The sequence below is a fragment of the Oncorhynchus clarkii genome, chromosome 24 (assembly GCF_045791955.1).
Source record: "Oncorhynchus clarkii lewisi isolate Uvic-CL-2024 chromosome 24, UVic_Ocla_1.0, whole genome shotgun sequence".
NCBI lineage: Eukaryota > Metazoa > Chordata > Actinopteri > Salmoniformes > Salmonidae > Oncorhynchus > Oncorhynchus clarkii.
Genome location: NC_092170.1, coordinates 14,817,628 through 14,834,940, shown reverse-complemented (window position 1 = coordinate 14,834,940; position 17,313 = coordinate 14,817,628). Strand labels below are relative to the sequence as shown.

Sequence of the window (17,313 nt, the reverse complement as noted above, 5' to 3'; positions counted from 1 at the left end):
ACTCGGGCAGCTGTTGTTGCCATCCGAACATCACCCGCAAGTGTTGTTACATATGGTCTGTGCCACTGCGAGGACGATCAGCTGTCCATCCTGTCTCCCTGTAGTGCGGTCTTAGGTGTCTCACAGTACGGAGAATGCAATTTATTGCCCTGGCCACATCTGCAGTCCTCATGCGTCCTTGCAGAAAGGCTAAGGCACATTTACGCAGATGAGCAGGGACCCTGGGCATCTTTCTTTTGGTGTTTTTCAGAGTCAGTAGAAAGGCCTCTTTAGTGTCCTAAGTTTTCATAACTGTGACCTTAATTGCCTACCGTCTGTAAGCTGTTAGTGTCTTAACGACCGTTCCACAGATGCATGTTCCTTAATTGTTTATGTTTCATTGAACAAGCATGGGAAACAGTGTTAAAACCCTTTACAATGAAGATCTGTGAAGTTATTTGGATTTTTACAAATTATCTTTGAAAGACAGGGTATTGAAAAAGGGACTTTTCTTTTGCTGAGTTTACATGTTATCACCAAAACAAATACATGTTAACAGATCTTCTAGTCACGCAGGGATAAGTACTAGGCTTGTGTTTTCTTCTCTCAGTCACAAGAGAGAAGAGGGTGGGTTGGCCACTCAAAGACATCGGTTTTCATTCAGGCCACTTTGACTGTTTTTGATTCATATAATTCCATTCAACTCTATGCCTTCTGAAGAATGATGGTTGATCAAGCAAAGTCAATGACGAAACAAAGCCTGAGCCAGAGAGCTAATACTTCCTCTTGCTCAACATCAACCTTCGTGACATAGCAACAGTGAAAACACTGCAGATAGGGACAGGACTGTGTACACAAGGATATGATTGTTTAGTTTGATCAATGTATGCATTGAATAATCACCAAATAAATGTAGGGTTGGGAGAAAATTCACAACCTTGTATTCTTTGCCAGGACTCAATATCTCTAATTAGATTGTATAGCAGGATACTCTAGTCTTGGGAAATATTTGGTTAATGACTCAGTCATTGAAGTACAAGATGCAAGCCATTGGTCAATGGTCATCATTAGAATTGTCCAGTGGGTTTAAGTGCATGTCAATGTGTTGGGATCAGTAATGTCTCCCTCTATATCAGACAGCCGTCAACAGCCAGTGATAAGTGTCATTACCTGCAGGCAAATGCAAAACACAGAGACGTGATCTGCACTCACACAGGATACCTGGGGCCTCATTTATAAAACGGACTAACAATCCATTTTGATCTTAAGTATGACTTCACGCAGAAAACCACGTATAAAGTAGTTATTTATAAAAACCTTACTTTGACGTGGAAATGATCTTATCTCTACTCAAAGTCTAGACTTGACGTAAGTGATTTTCCTGCTGGTTATGTTGGGCTATTATTTTTTTCCCTTGCAGTTTGTCAAACCATTTATTTTTCACTTCAGCCACAGTTCTGTCTTGCTGCCCCACGTCGTTCACTGCAGCGCGACACACTCCCAAGCTACCTGTCTGGCATTGTTTGTCAACACACTATTTAGTCCACCAAATAATATGTGTTGCCTGTCTTCAATCTCCTCTACCATCGCCGGGATCTCGTCTTCCAAAAAGTTTGCTTTTCTCTTTTGGTCCATGGCTATTCCTGATTGAACCCTCATTTGTGCTAGCATTCTATAACTGCAAATCGCTGATTGTAAGGCACGTTCAGGTGCCGTCAATTTTAAATTAATTTGAGATTTATAGATCACAGGTGCGTAAATTACAAATGGGCTTCTTAGAACCTGCGTAAGCAAGTTTTTTATTCTCAGTATCTTTTATGAATCGAACGTAAGCACACCGTCGGAAATTATTTTACGACTAAGGTCAAGTATAAATCAAAAAGCATTTTTATAAATCAGGCCCATGGCATGTTATAAAATGATTGCTGAGTAGGTAGTAGAGTATTGTGGTTCGGGAGAGTCGTGGGTGACTGTGTGTGGGTAAGGGCGGTCAGAGAGACTTGAGGGGTACGACAGCCATCGAATCAAGTGAGGACACGGTCAAAATCTTAGATAGGGGTCCTCCCTTCTCATTCCCAATCTCCCTCCCTCCCGCTATCCATCCATCTATCCATCCACTGCTTAGTTTATGAGTGCCATGGTGCTCTCTGGCTGTTCCCCGCAGAAGAACTTGATTGCCAGATGCACGTGGACAGGCACAAAGACGTAGGGGGTGTAGATAACCATGGCCATGGAGGAGAAGAGGACAGAGTTGAAGATGGACTGCTCCCAGGGCTCAAGCACATATATGCCTGTGATGAGCAGGTACTGGTAGTACAGCCAGCCCAGGTACTCATTTGGGTATTTAAAATCCATCCTCATGCTGCTCCAGTGGTCAGGGTGAGGATGGGAGGGGGGGGGGGGGGGGGCTGAGAAAGGAACAGAGAGAAAGATAGAGAGGAAAGGGGGAGTGATAGGAAGATAAGAGACAGAAGAGAGAAAGGAGGATGGTAGTGATAATGGCAGCAGGGGACACATAATGGGCATAAACACACAAACAAATACACAAGACAGACGACACAACATCAATCATGTGGAAAGATATACAGTTAGTCGCTTCACCTGCACTACCTGATAGAATTAAACCTATTTTCCCAGGAGGAAACACCAATTGTAAAAGGGAAAACACTTAGGTGAAAGATGAACTTACCATGTGTGTGGGTGTTTTGTGGGGGAAAAAAGTAGTTCAGTGGTATAACCTCAAGTTTTTGTCGTAGTCTCATTTTAAACCCTAGTCGTCTTCAGCTTTCAGTGCACCTGCTACTATGTACTTACCCTTTGTCTTACAGACCTACTATGTCCTTGGGGGAGGAAACAATGGAAAATGGTGTTAGAAAACACATTACATCTGGGTCTGTGTTTATTAATGAGAAAGTCCGGGATCAATCACAGCCCATGGCCCTTGGGGGCCACTGGGGTGTCTCAGGTGGGGAAGCACTGCAGAAATTAGCTCCTGAGAGCCCCAGACAAGGTAAATTAATCTGCATACACGCATGCATGAACAGTACATTCACACATAGTATCCCACTCAAACAGCACACATGGCACCTTTTTATTGTCAATGCTGTCAAAATGTCCACCACCGTACAGATGGTGGAAAGGAACAGACATTTACTCTACTTCCACACAGGGTAGTTGACATTAAGTATCTAAGGGCATAATAGGAAAGCCTCTGTCTCACAGAGTCAGTGCCTCAGTGTGCGTTGACAGGTGTCAGGTAAACTCAACTGACACCAGTGCACACTTCTTCACCAGAGTAATAGCCTACTCATTAATAAACAGTTATGGACCAAATAGTTAACGACACACTGTGGCATGTCAATAAATATACCTAAAATATAATGTAACAAGCATGTTTGCTTGTTTTCCGGGTCCTATCCTGTCACACAAATAAGTATGGCTAAACTAATGCCGTAGAGACATTGTAACAACTGAATAAGCCTTCTCACATTAAGGTAGTCGACATGCTAGCCTACATGCCTATATGACACAATAATAATCTGTAGGACAACAAAAAACAATAAGGATCATATAAAAGTGAGCTTACCTGTCTGATAACATGCTGCTGCCCGTGCTCCCCCGGTTCAGAGAGAATGGACTGTGTCCCACTACTGTGGTGTGAACTGCACTACCAGTTCACAAATATAGACTACCAGTAGCAGGTCATACAGTCTACACCACACCCACTACTCTTTACACTCACCCGGCGTTCACGTGGAGTTGGGTATGGGTTTTTAAGGACAGAGCGTTCGGCGCACGTGTCTTCAAACTATAAATGAGGCACGATTATTCACAAATAGGACTAATCCTTAGTCATTTAGTCAGTGGAATAGTCATCAAAACTCTGTCCTGCTTTATTGGATAGGAGACACCTGAGGCGCGTGTCCGCGCAACTTATGAATGGCATCCTCATAGAGATACAGGACTCTAGTGTCCAAAAGCCTGTTTTAGCATGGGCAGCGCCCATTTTGAAGTAATCAACTGAGAGGAACTTCCTATGGGTTAAGGAAGGATCATATAATTGTTTATACTTGTGAGCAAACATTCCATAACTGCAGGTGTCAGTAAATAGCCAACCATGGCTTCATACCTGTTCAAACAACACTCTCCAGGTGGCAGTATGCACCCTTCCAGTTTGTTTGAGAACTCGTAGAAGTAGAAGAAAATGGACTACTTCAAAATGGAGATGGCCTCAATAGCACTGCCCATGCGCACAGACACTGGCAAAATGACTGAGATTGCTCCAAAATGTTGAGTGAATGGATAGCCTATTTAGCTGATAGCCTTTATTCTTTTATAAATCAAATTAAGATATATTTTCAGCACATTGATATCTCAGTACTCTCTTTCATTGTCTGTCTATGGGAATAAAATGTGTTTTTACAACTTCTCAGCTGCTTACATTATTGATGTGTAAAGACATGGCTGAGCCGCTCTGTCCAGTTGACTGAACAGCATACAAGCATACAGACTCTGCACAGGGTGGAAGTCTGGAAGCCAAACTCACCACATGAAGGAGCATGTCACTGTCTGGGACCCTGAACCGTTGAACAGTCAGGTAGCCCAATGATCCTTCAATAGTATCCTTGGAAGAAGAGTGAAAAGTGGACATACGGGGTCAGAAAAAAAGGGGATGATAAAATGAGGTGAGTGGATGACAAGAACAGGTCGACAGAGACAGCATATACCGTAGGTGTGGAGGGGAAGTGGATGACAAGAACAGGTCGACAGAGACAGCATATACTGTAGGTGTGGAGGGGAAGTGGATGACAAGAACAGGTCGACAGAGACAGCATATACTCTAGGTGTGGAGGGGAAGTGGATGACAAGAACAGGTCGACAGAGACAGCATATACTGTAGGTGTGTGGAGGGGAGGTGGGTGAGAAAAGGGAGTCAGGGGGAGAGAGTGGGAGGGAAGGTAGAGAACCCCTCACTCTACCTTATTGTCCTCCTCTGACTCGAAGGAATCTAAAGTTACTTTCCCAAGGATCTGGTTACCCCTAACAACCTGTTTAAGTTGCCAAAAAACAAGATCCCACCTCCTCCCTCTTCAAGCAAGACTGTGAAGTGGCACATAACACACCTCTCTCTCCCCTAAAATATCTAAGCCCCCAAGATAAAGTCTCCTCAGAAGCACTCAACCTCCCCCTGCACCAACCTCTCCCCTTCAGCCCCTACTATAATTACAATGTCTACCCGGCAACAATAGAGCAGCTGTCATTGGATAAGGCTAATAGTAGGGGACATGTGCCCACAGTCCTAGTCCCAAATGATTTTTGAATTGATTCATTTCTGAAGTTTAGCAAACTCATTTCAGCTTGATGATGGGGAACCAATTTCACAAGGCAATGGCTCTGCATGTGAGTGGGGCTGGTTTTGTTAGGTAGAGAATCTAGATGCCAGTCTGCAGCCTATTACAAGCATAAGCATAACCAAGCCAGAATGCATACACGTATACCCTGGGATATCTACACATAGAACTAGCTACTCATAGAAGGTGCCCATGCATTCCCAACTGGTACATTCTACCACTTTCATCATGTGGCCAGTCTCTGCTTTTAAGTGTTAGGTACCATATTGAGAGTGAGGTCCATGCTTATAGTTCAGTAACATCTTCGCCACTTCCTTAGTGGATGCTGTGCATCTCTGAATGAAAAAGTCATATTGTAACCAGGTTATATTTTATTTGGTGTACATCACCACAAACCACTGCCTCTAATATGGAGACAGGGAAGGGTCACACAAAGGGCAGGATCCACTCAATAATTCAGCATCCTCAGAAGTGACCCTTCTGCTACATTCTGAGTGGCTGCTGTTGGGGGGAGACTGTAAGCAATGGTAGCTGACAGCGCATGGCATTGCCATTCTTATTGGACTACTAATCACTCATGTTATTAGTAGGATTTTATTGAACCTTTAACTAGGCAAGTCAGTTAAGAACAAATTCTTATTTACAATGACGGCCAAACCCGGATGACGCAAGGCCAATTGTGCGCCGCCCTATAGGACTCCAAATCACGACCAGTTGTGATACAGCCTGGATTCGAACACTGCACTGAGATGCAGTGCCTTAGACCGCTGCTCCACTCGGGAGCCCATTTGTCTAGTCAAACATCATGTTGATGTTGTTAAGACCCTGATTGGTCTGAACAGTCATTATGTGGATGTAAGCATGCTGGTGATTGGTCTATTCGGTCAGCATGTCGGCTCCCTCTCCCCCGGTGGCATCTGTCAGGCTGAGGTCCTCCAGCATCTCCATCAGAGAGATCCGAGGGGCGCCCTCGTCATCCGTATCACTCTCCACTGGGATCTTAGAGGCATCTGCGATATAAAACAACAACTTCATCATGAGGCTACAGCTAAAATAGATCAATAGAAAGCTATGGGTGACAATTGAGGAAAACATCCAGATTCTTGCAAGAAGAACTATAAAGACAAGCAGAAAGCTGCGGTCCCACTCACCTCGGAAGATGTTGACGTTCTTTCTCAGGGCTTCGTCCTCCTCCAGGTCCTCTAGGAAGTCCTGGTATTGTCTGAAACAGGAAGAGAGGAGAACAAATAAATCACCGCCAATGTTGTAGACAGACACCTTTCACAACTTACAAAGTCATCACCTGGATATAGAGCATATCCATCCTTCACTTTCTCTCTCCTCATCCTTTCCTGCTTCTACCCCTCTACATTCCTCCTCTCTCATCAGCTCTTCCTCTCCTCCTTACCTCTCATCTTCAGGTGCCATGCCCTCTCTATCTTTGTCCATCTCCTTCAGCTTCCAGTTCCTGCGCTTCACCCTCTTGCTGCGGTTGTAGCTCTTCTTGATTAGCACCTGCAAGTCCACAACAAACATGCCCAAATGGCTTCAATACATACATTTATTTAGTTTTGTTATGATGTATTCTGTCCTTTGCAGTCATGTGCTGACAGGTATGCAGTTGAGCTCTCATTTCAAAATGAAGTGAACAGTACGTGGTCACGTGGCCAATTTTCCCATTAAAGAATTGACATTTCAACTCAACGCAGCAAACAAAATCAAACCAATACCACAATGTCCACCAGGGGGCAATGTGATCCTATACAGACAGTACATGGTAAAAGAGGTCTGGTTTGAGCAGGGTTCTCCAATCTTTTCTAGCATGAGCTACATATATGCATATACACATACACATACACATATACATATACATACATACATATATATATATAAAAATATAAATAAACGTTGTGAGCTATAATTAAATGTATTGCTTTCCGATAGGCACATTGTTCTCTTCTCCTCTACCTCGTCCCAGGGTCCTTGGTGTACAAGATATCTGTTTTCTGTCAACATACCTGGTCAAATAATGGTTGATAAACAGTATTTGGCATGACAGGCCCCATAAAATTATATTTGATATTTTCCAGAATTGTATTTTTCCTGGTTTTGGATATTTTTTATGTTTTCCACTCTCAATATTACAAATATTTATAGAGAAACAACGAAAATTGATGTTCTGAGTCCATGTCCATGTTTAAATCACATCCGAACAACATTTATGATGTCTGGAAAAAGTGTGTAATTCCCCTTTAACTGAGCATCAGGCAAGAGTGGAATGTGTCGGTCTAGCGATGTTTCTGCTGATAGGCCTACTGCTGAAGCACATGCCATGGCAGAGTTTGAAAAACAATGGCCACCCAATTCAAACAAATAATCATGATTTATAGTTCTGACAGGTAAGCTTACTTTGAGGTTAACATTTAATAGAGAACGTTTTTGGGGAAGTCTGTCCACCCTACTGCATTAAAATGTGCACAATGTACATTATGTGGGGTTGAACCTCAAACACACAAACCAATTGAGAAAAAAAACGTTATCATTAGCGTCGCTAAATGGCTACATACGGAGTGGGACAAATGCACGTACAAAACACACAGACAGGGGCAACATTGCTGGAAATTAATATGCAGATGTTATATTACTTTAGGCTTTTTAAGCCAATAGTGGCTAACCAGGGGTGGGAAAATGTCAATGTGACTGATTGAATAGTAGCTGGGAGCTTTATGTTTATGACAGTTTGTGATGGAAAACTGAATGTACTTTCAGAATTGATTGGCAGCTACTCATATGTGGGCTGCGAGCTACAGTCTACCTGTTGGAGATCCCTGTTTTGAAGGATACATGAGTGTGTCCACACAGTAGTATGTAATGGTTCTTACCACATCAGGAATATGACTCGGGTTCATCTTATTCAGAAACTCATCATTAACGTTGGAATTGGCAAAGTCAAAGCTAGAGTGAAACAAAAGTGAAATCATATTTTCTCTAACTTCACAATCAAAAGAGTAAGGTATTGTTTTGATTCTCTTATATAGCAAGAAGTTAGATGAACATTTAAGAGTTTAGTAGCTGTATAGCAGCCCATGACAGTCACCTACCCCTGAACCAGGTCTCCTATGTTGAGCAGGTGGCCCAGGTGGGTGCGACAGTGGTACTGCTGAGCCGTGTCCATCTCGGAGGTCTTCTGCACCCACACCTCAGCCAGGGTGTGCTGGAAACACACAAATCAGAACACATACACACAAGATTTACCCTAGCACCACCATTACTTCTATTCCTTTACACTAAACGGATGAAGGGTGTTTAGTTGTCCAACACCCTTAGATGGGGGAGGGGACATTATCGTACCGTAGCAAACCCATTTCCTGTTTCATTTTACAGAAACACTTCCATTTATTGTGGAGGGTTTCTCTCTAATCTGATGTGCTGCTTCAGGAATAATGTAATGGTTACCCATTGACATTTCTTCCAAGAAAAGAGAAATGATCCACATAACTCAATCTGTTTCAAAACACTGTCATTAAAGCCACAAACACACCAAAGCCCCGCAGTCAAGTGGGAAGTTGCACGCATGAATACACACAGTGGTGTAAAGTACTTGAGTAAAAATACTTTAAAGTACTAATTAAGTCGCTTTTTGGGGTATCTGTACTTTACTATTTATATTTTTGACAACATTTACTTCACTACATTCCTAAAGAAAATATTATACTTTTTACTCTATACATTTTCCCTGACACCCAAAAATACTCATTACCTGTTTTGAATGCTTAGGACAGGAAAATGGTCCAATTCACAAACTAATCTAGAGAACATCCCTGGTCATCCCTACTGCCTCTGATTTGGCAGAATAACTAAACACAAATGCATCTTTTGTAAATAATGTGTGCCCCTGGCTATCCGTACATTTTGAAAACAAGAAAATGGTGCTGTCTGCTTTGCTTAATATAAGGGATTTATACTTTTGATAATTAAGGATACTAAAAACCAAATACTTTTAGACTTTTACTCAAGTAGTATTTTACTGGCTGACTTTCACTTGAGTAAATTTCTATTGAGGTATCTATACTTTTATTAAAGTATGACAATTGGTGGGCCTCCTGAGTAGCGGAATGGTCTAAAGGCACTGCATCGCAGTGCTAGCTGTGCCAATAGAGAACCTGGTTCGAGTCCAGGCTCTGTCGCAGCCGGCCGCGACCGGGAGACCCATGGGGCGGCACACAATTGGCCCAGCGTCATCTGGGTTAGGGGAGGGTTTGGCTGGCAGGGATGTTCCTGTCCCAACGCGCAGTAGCGACGGGACAGCCCAATTCTAAATCACTGGCCATTTCCCTCAGAACTCCTACCTTATTGGACCTTATGCCTGCTCCCGCCCCCAGCTTCTGGTTCCTGATGATGTCAGTATCCATGACGATGAACTCCTCCAGTTGCCGTGGGCTAACGAGGCTGTTGAAGGGGTTGCGCCAGTATGTGCCCCCATCCACCTCAGCGACTGAGAGAAATAGAATTAGATGTTTATCTCTATGGACAGTCCAGAGTTTCAATTTTCACTGCTCAAAACCCCAAAATTTCTTACACATGCTTGTGTGCACACGCAAGATAAATTGATTTATTTGAACTTCACTCCCTCTTGCAGTCGAGTGATTTGGCTCGCATGGATCATTGTTCTGCCCAGAGGCTGGGGTTGAGACTGGAGCAAAAATATCCTTTCTTTGAACACTAATTAAAAACATGTGCCCTGCCTTTCGAAATATTCTAATTAAACACAGAGGGATTTTTCTTTTTTACACACACAGCACACAGGCAGTAGTGACAGCAAATGAGTGTGTGTGTCATGTGTGGAATGCCCTGATTAGACACAGAGGGAAGCTGTGGAGAGTGAAGGGAGGGTGATGAGCATGTGGTGAACAGACACACTGTAAACGATACTGGGTTCAGTTCGGTACAAAAGACTTAAATCAAGTGGAATATAATCACATTCCATCAGTCTAATCAAAAACTGATGCTAAACATTTGGAACAGATGGTAAACTGTTGATGCTTTACCACACAAGCACAAACTCATGCACACACTCTCATCCAATCGCCTTGAAACGTTGACTTGTCAACACATCAGCAATACATCAATCAAAGAAGCAAAGCATATCTGTAAAATACATTTTTCAGTAGTCATAAAATCATGTGTTGAAACAGCCTCTGTCCCCTGGCAGCTAGGGGCCAATAGTAAAGGTGGTGCTGGTGTGTACTGTACTCCCTCTGCAGGTTGTTGGGGTCAATGAGGTGGATGGTGCTGGTGTTTACTGTACTCACTTTACAGGGTGTTGGGGTCAATGAGGTGGATGATGCTGGTGTGTACTGTACTCACTCTGCAGGGTGTTGGGGTCAATGAGGTGGATGGTGTGTACTGTACTCACTCTGCAGGGTGTTGGGGTCAATGAGGTGGATGGTGTGTACTGTACTCACTCTGCAGGGTGTTGGGGTCAATGAGGTGGATGGTGTGTACTGTACTCATTCTGCAGGGTGTTGGGGTCAATGAGGTGGATGGTGTGTACTGTACTCACTCTGCAGGGTGTTGGGGTCAATGAGGTGGATGGTGCTGGTGACTCGGGCGCACACACACACCTGGCCCATGTTCCCCAGGCTCTGAGCCAGACGCGGCGACAGACACACCACGTTGTCCTGGGCAATGAGACGAAACATACCAGGGGTCAGACTGAGGTCAGGTCAGAGGGAACTTTGAAACCTCTTCCCAATGCCAACCTTCCCACCGGATTATTCCCCAGAGAAACCCACAGTAAACTGTAGTACAGCAGAGATTAACATTCAACTCTGGAATAGGCTACACCTTCATGAACAATCTGAATAACAGAGGCTGTCATTGCCAGTTTGGTTATACAAGGGGTCGGCTATGTTCTCTGTTTCATCAGCGTGATTACAATTTGTCTCACAATGCAAAAGAAAATAAGATGCTGATTAGGAACGCATTTCATTGATCTTGAAAATGTTAAGTCATTCAGTCATTGGATAGAAATGCATAAAAACACATGGATAGAATTGGATATGAACTAAAATCACTCTTCACATGTATGGTCAGAAGCCAAGCATCGATACGTGTGTACTCAGTCTACATGTTAGAACCTATGAGTAGATGAATCTACTACATGAATCCAACAGAAGAGCATTGACAAGAAACCTTCACTCAACAAAAACGTTTGCTTAAAGACTTGCGTAAAGACTTACACACCCAGATTGATTCAAATTTAGTTTCCATTGGACAGTTCAAAATCATCTTTTAAAACATTACAGTTCTATCCAAGGGAAGCTGTGTCTGTTATGATAAGAACGGGGAATCTGTATAGGTCTGCCCTGGCCTGTTTGGACCTGAGCATTTGAGTATAGGTGCACTCTGTTCACCTATTCAACTAAATGTTCAGCCCCTTGAGATACATGTAGAGCATTTGACCTTCAATATTTTTGAGGAAAATGCTATATACCTTGCAAACAGGAACAATCTCAATGGAGTAGGTGCTCTTGTAGTTGAATGTGTTTGAGTGGATGTCGTGGGAGATGAGGCGCTGGGAGGTCTTGGACCTAAACAAGACAGGGTGACAAAGAAACCATAAAGAACACTACAAGAATGTATCTTGTCAGAGAGAAAATAAGCAACATTCTCGAGCATCTCCATGCAAAGCTAAAAATAAATATTGAAAAAAATTATTTATAGTACCAGTCGAAAGTTTGGACACCTACTCATTCAAGGGTTTTTCTTTATTTTTACTATTTTCTACATGGTAGAATAATAGTGAAGACATCAAAACTATGAAATAACACACATGGAATCATGTTGCAATCAAAAGAGTTTTGAACAAATCAAAATATATTTTAGGTTCTTCAAAGTAGCCACCCTTTGTGCAATGCTGTCATCAAGGCACTCTCGGCATTCTCTCAACCAGCTTCATGAGGAATGCTTTTCCAACAGTCCTGAAGGAGTTCCCACATATGCTGAGCACTTGTTGGCTGATTTTCCTTCACTCTGCAGTCAGTGCAACTCATCCCAAACAATCTCAATTGGGTGGAGGCCAGGTCATCTGACGCAGCACTCAACCACTCACTCTCGTTCTTGGTAAAATAGCCTTTACACAGCCTGGAGGTGTGTTGAGTCATTGTCCTATTGAAAAATTAATTATAGTCCCACTAAGCACAAACCAGATGGGATGGTGTATCACTGCAGAATGCTGTGGTAGCCATGCTGGTTAAGTGTGCCTTGAATTTTAAATAAACTGACACTGTCACCACACCATCTCCTCCTCAATGCGTCACTGTGGGAACCACACATGCGGAGATCATCTGTTCACCTACTCCGCATCTCACAAAGACAGGGCGGTTGGGATCAAAAATCTCAAATTTGTACTCCAGACCAAAGGACAGCTTTCCACCGGTCTAATGTCCATTGCTCGTGTCTCTTGGCCCAAGCAAGTCTATTCTTCTTATTGGTGTCCTTTAGCAGTGGTTTCTTTGCAACAATTGAATAGTTGATGTTCAGATGTGTCTGTTACTTGAACTCTGTGAAGCAGTTATTTGATCTGCAATCGGAGGTGCAGTTAACTAATGAACTTATCCTCTGCATCAGAGGTAAATCTGGGTCTTCCTTTCCTGTGGTGGTCCTCATGAGAGACAGTTTCATCATAGCGCTTGATGGTTTTTGCAACTGCACTTGAAGAAACTTTCAAAGTTCTTGACATTTCCCGCATTGACTGACCTTCATGTCACAAATTAACAAGGCACACCTGTTAATTGAAATGCATTCCAGGTGACTACACCTCATGAAGCTGGTTGAGAGAATGCCAAGTGTGTGCAAAGCTGTTATCAAGGTAAAGGGTGGCTACTTTGAAGAATCTTAAATATATTTTGATTTGTTTATTACTTTTTTGATTACTACATGATGTGTTATTTCATAGTTGATGTCTTCACTATTATTCTACAATATAGAACAGTAAAAATAAAGAAAAACCCTGGAATGAGTAGGTGTGTCCAAACATAAGTCTATAGACATTGAATAATCATAGCACTAGCCACACAGACTGCACTTACTGTGGTTAGTGCGGTCTAGCTCATCACTGTTCAATTCAACATTAACATGTCTCAACACCAAATGAACATTGCATGGGCATTATACAATAACCATGAAGGCGCCATCCAGAGTAAGATGATGTTACCCCCTAGACACTGACCTCAGGTCAGACAGTTCTGTCACTACAGGGCAACCTCTAAACGTAGTGGAGGGACTCTGGTGAACTGGTTCCTACCTGCAGGGGACTGTGCACTGGAGGAAATCCACCATCTTCTGAGCATGCTGCTTGGTGGCATAGTAGAAATCAATACCCTCTGAGAGAGGAGAAAGATTAAAAACCAATCAGTCTTCAATTGATAGATCAATCACAGGCACACACACCACACGTAACCGCCGTCATCACCATTCCAACACTTAACACGCCAGCCTCAGTAATATAGCCCAGATGGGCACCGCGGGGGGAAATATGGCCACCACATGTTGAAACCTCAAGGCTTTTAACTCAGGCTAGAGGGAGGTCATTTATATTGAACTGTCAAAGGGCAGCTTTTCCCTTACAATCTGGTCCAACCACACTGGGTGCTGTTTCTGAAATATCTCTCACTACACAGTGTGTGTGACTGAAAATAGGACTGAGTCCAAAGCATTGTTGGCATGGTAAATGGAATGCTCAGTACTATGACCCTACCACAGTGATTATAAACACATGGCCATGTCGTTCTAAAGCCCAGGATAGGAAAGCTTTTAGAAAATCATCAATATCAATGGTCTGGTGTCTCTTCCTGGATGAAACCCCACTTTAGAGCAGTATATTGTATCCCAAACCCACCATGGATCTCCTTGATGTTGAGTGCGTTCTGATGGAGTTTGTGCTTGAGAATCAGCTGCTCCAGGTAGTAGAAGGTCTTCTTGTGAGAAGTCTAAAAAGGACCAGCCCAATATTAGGTTACCAACACAACATGTTAAAAATTATTGTTGTGGTGAGCAACATGAATAATATAATTATAATCATCAGTGGTACCTTCTGTCTGACTTGCACCACAGAGTTCCAGAAGTCCTTGGCCTCGACACGGTGGCAGTCGTCACACATCTGGCCCTGGATGACAAACTCCACCACAAACACCTGCTGCAGGATGGCTCCGTTCATCACCTGGACAGGACAGGCCAAACTACCATCAACCACTATTCTCTTATATGACCGACTAATGCGACACACCAGGTAAACACTTGTTTGTTTAAAAAAAATACAGAACTAGGCTAGAAAGCTGTGACCCACCAGCGGATCATTACCCACCCATAATTTGGGAAACACTGATGTGTCAGACTTTATTCATCAGGGTTTGGAGCTGCTATTTCTGGTGACTAAAGGGTATCTAGATACAAGATCACTGGTCACACAAAACCTCCCACACTCCAGGCTAAGGCCTGGGCCCTGAGGAGCTCAGATTCCTCTGAAAGGTCATGAAGTGAAGATGACAGCCACTGGCTAATCTTCACCCAATCACTGTGCTCTGAAGTCAGCCCTTTACCCCTTTACTGTCACCTGGATTAAATAACGACAACATGGAAGTCAGTGGTGAGACACGTCCACCTAATCAGGTTCCTAATCCACACTAATCTATTCTATTAAATATCACACACTGACGCCTCTTATTTCTCCTCTCACCTCTTTCTGTATGGTCACCTTTAACTTGATCCGCTTGGAGTGGGGTTCCGTCCACAGGAATCCAGCATCGATCAGACGCACCTGGATTGGGAGGTCACAAGTTTCTGAGGTGAATGGCTACAGCCCTGTTGAAAATTTTGAACAAGTGTATGTTTTAATGTAAATAGAGCAGAGTAGGGAAGGGATACTCACTTTGGTCATGTTGCCCTTCAGTTTTTTAAGGCAGAGGGCGAGCAGTTCCCTGGACTCCAGAGCACACTGCACCCAGGAGGCTGGAGGCTGCAAGTACCTGCATGGAAGAGAAAGAGGCGCAATCAATCCATCTGAACTAATGTTGGAGCCTTGGTAAGATCCCACAGTTTACTGACTAATGAACCGTGGGCAGTAAGAGCACAAGACTGGGATTTAAACGTCTTAGCTGTGGCACTAAATTTGACAGGCTTGTGATGGTGGTCTGGGCAGTACCGTTCACACTGCTTGCAGAAGTGCAGATTGACTTGCTTGGGGATTCCCTCGGAGATGTCCACTGTGGTCCGGAGGCAAGACACACACATGTTGGCTGGGTTTGGGGGGATGGGGATGCCACAGGTGCAGCACAGGCTAAGGAGAGAAACCATTCCTTGATTAGTACTGTGTACCAGCTGATACCTTTGAAAAGGTTATGAATCTACACCTTCACACTGAAGGTAAAGGACAATTATTTGTAGCATTTAGGAGGCTGAACATATATTCTACTTACATGTTCCCCTGACTGCTTGTAGCAGGAGCTTGCATGTACTCCATTATAAATGGTGTGGGTGTTGTAGTGAGATCTAGAAAAATGACAGATCAGATTGATGTTATGAATCAGATAAATATTTACTTTTTAGGTGATATACAAAAACGTAATGCTATTAGCATACAACACATCCACATGGGTAATGTGTATTGATTATGGTCAATGCATGGTAGCCAGCTAACGTTATCTAGTGCACTAACTTCCCTGGTAAAGATGTTTACCCACATGACACTTAGCCAGACTTAGCTACAATTCTATGATATCGTTCAGGTAGTTAACTATTTATCACAATGTCACAACTCATCTGATAAAGCCCCTTTTGCTGCCAGTTGTCGGTAGCTATGTATACAATTGGATTAACTTCACCAAACAGTAACCGTTAGATAGAAAAGGGCAGATTTAAAAGGCCGGTAACTTTACTTGCTAGCCAGCATTAGCCTAGCTAACAGGGAACAGCTTTCCTTCTGACTAATTTGCGATGGTCGTGACAGTTTTGTCATTACATAGGAGGCACCGTGTTAAAAGGTTTCGGGGGGCTTCGTGCCATTTAATGAGACAACTGATAAACAACACGTACTTGCAGAATGTTTTTCCAAGCCACGTTGCGGACCTCCACGTTTCACCACCACAAACTGGAAAGGAGGAGCAGGGTGATGACGACACACCACTTTCTGGTGAGAAAAGGACCCAGTCCCCTCTCGTTTGCCTGAGTGCAGTAGCTTCAGAAACCATTCAAATTAAATACAGACAGAATAAACTACACTACCGGTATGATTGACACATTTTGATATACATTGGACAAGAACGCAATACGTATTTTAAAAAATATATAAAGTCAATTAATTTACCCAAAGAAGATCGATTTATCGAACCAAAGGCATTATCATTATCTATACCTTCTTCCTCTATCTTTCTTCATCGCCAATATTAAAAACAACAACAAACACAGTAGAATTTTACAAAGTACCTTATCCATAGAGTTTCTAAACCTTTGCCTTATCTGTTTTATAACCGAACTGGGGTCATGTCTAGATGGGATACAGTTTTTGTCCAATTGACGTCAAAGTCGATTTTTTTTCGTGCATTTTAGTTTACGCTAACTATTTTCCTGACCTTAACCCAATTCTCCCAAAACCTGTTAGGTTCATTCTCATAACCTACTGCGTAAATTCTCCTAACATGCTTCGACCGAAAAGTCCATTTTCACCACAGCTCTATCCCTTAGTAGACAAACCCCTGGTCTGATCCTCGGGGCTTGCCGTAACAAATATAAACAGGTGGGCTCAGATTTTAAAAATCCGCTGTGGGGGGTGCGTGCTTCCGTCAATAAATTACGTAGGTCAAAAACTAATTTACCCAAATTCTAGAAATGGTCTATTCAGCCAGTATAAAGTTGCAAATGACATTTAGTTTGCCACTCCAGTAATATGATGTATGTTATCCTAAACAAGGTTGAATGGTGCACA

At 43.0% G+C, this 17,313-nt stretch overlaps 2 protein-coding genes across 7 annotated transcripts; both read right to left on the bottom strand.

Annotated features, from left to right (window-relative positions):
• Positions 1-2,100: 2,100 nt before the first annotated feature.
• On the bottom strand, positions 2,101-2,340 carry LOC139383070 (serine palmitoyltransferase, small subunit B). Its single transcript, XM_071127378.1, has one exon. It carries the CDS (start codon positions 2,338-2,340, stop codon positions 2,101-2,103), a length of 240 nt encoding a protein of 79 aa, XP_070983479.1.
• Positions 2,341-5,683: 3,343 nt separating this feature from the next.
• Positions 5,684-17,090, bottom strand: LOC139382309 (NMD3 ribosome export adaptor). Of its 6 annotated transcripts, none has more exons than XM_071126209.1 (17): positions 16,696-17,090; positions 16,425-16,566; positions 15,809-15,881; positions 15,535-15,669; positions 15,262-15,358; positions 15,070-15,150; positions 14,425-14,553; positions 14,233-14,323; positions 13,639-13,717; positions 11,827-11,923; positions 10,894-11,011; positions 9,680-9,825; positions 8,432-8,544; positions 8,213-8,285; positions 6,739-6,845; positions 6,482-6,552; positions 5,684-6,340 (listed from the first exon to the last, which is right to left on the bottom strand). In XM_071126209.1, the coding sequence occupies exons 3-17, from the start codon at positions 15,850-15,852 to the stop codon at positions 6,207-6,209; spliced, it is 1,515 nt and encodes a 504-aa protein (XP_070982310.1). In that variant the 5' UTR covers positions 15,853-15,881; positions 16,425-16,566; positions 16,696-17,090; the 3' UTR covers positions 5,684-6,206. The 6 variants fall into 6 exon arrangements, with proteins under 6 accessions (XP_070982310.1, XP_070982308.1, XP_070982311.1 ...); XM_071126207.1 differs by having other exon boundaries at positions 16,815-17,090; XM_071126210.1 differs by having other exon boundaries at positions 16,425-16,518; positions 17,009-17,090.
• Between the last annotated feature and the right edge of the window lie 223 nt (positions 17,091-17,313).

Bases quoted from the DNA above. Each gene is read 5' to 3' on its own strand.
- LOC139383070 (XM_071127378.1), bottom strand. From the start codon at position 2,340: ATGAGGATGGATTTTAAATACCCAAATGAGTACCTGGGCTGGCTGTAC.
- LOC139382309 (XM_071126207.1), bottom strand. The intron at 8,545-9,679 runs GTAGGAGTTCTG...GTGTGTTTCCAG, and splicing joins CAGGCATAAGGTCCAATAAG to CACACCCTGGCTGAGGTGTG. The intron at 6,846-8,212 runs GTAAGAACCATT...GTGGACTTGCAG, and splicing joins CGAGTCATATTCCTGATGTG to GTGCTAATCAAGAAGAGCTA.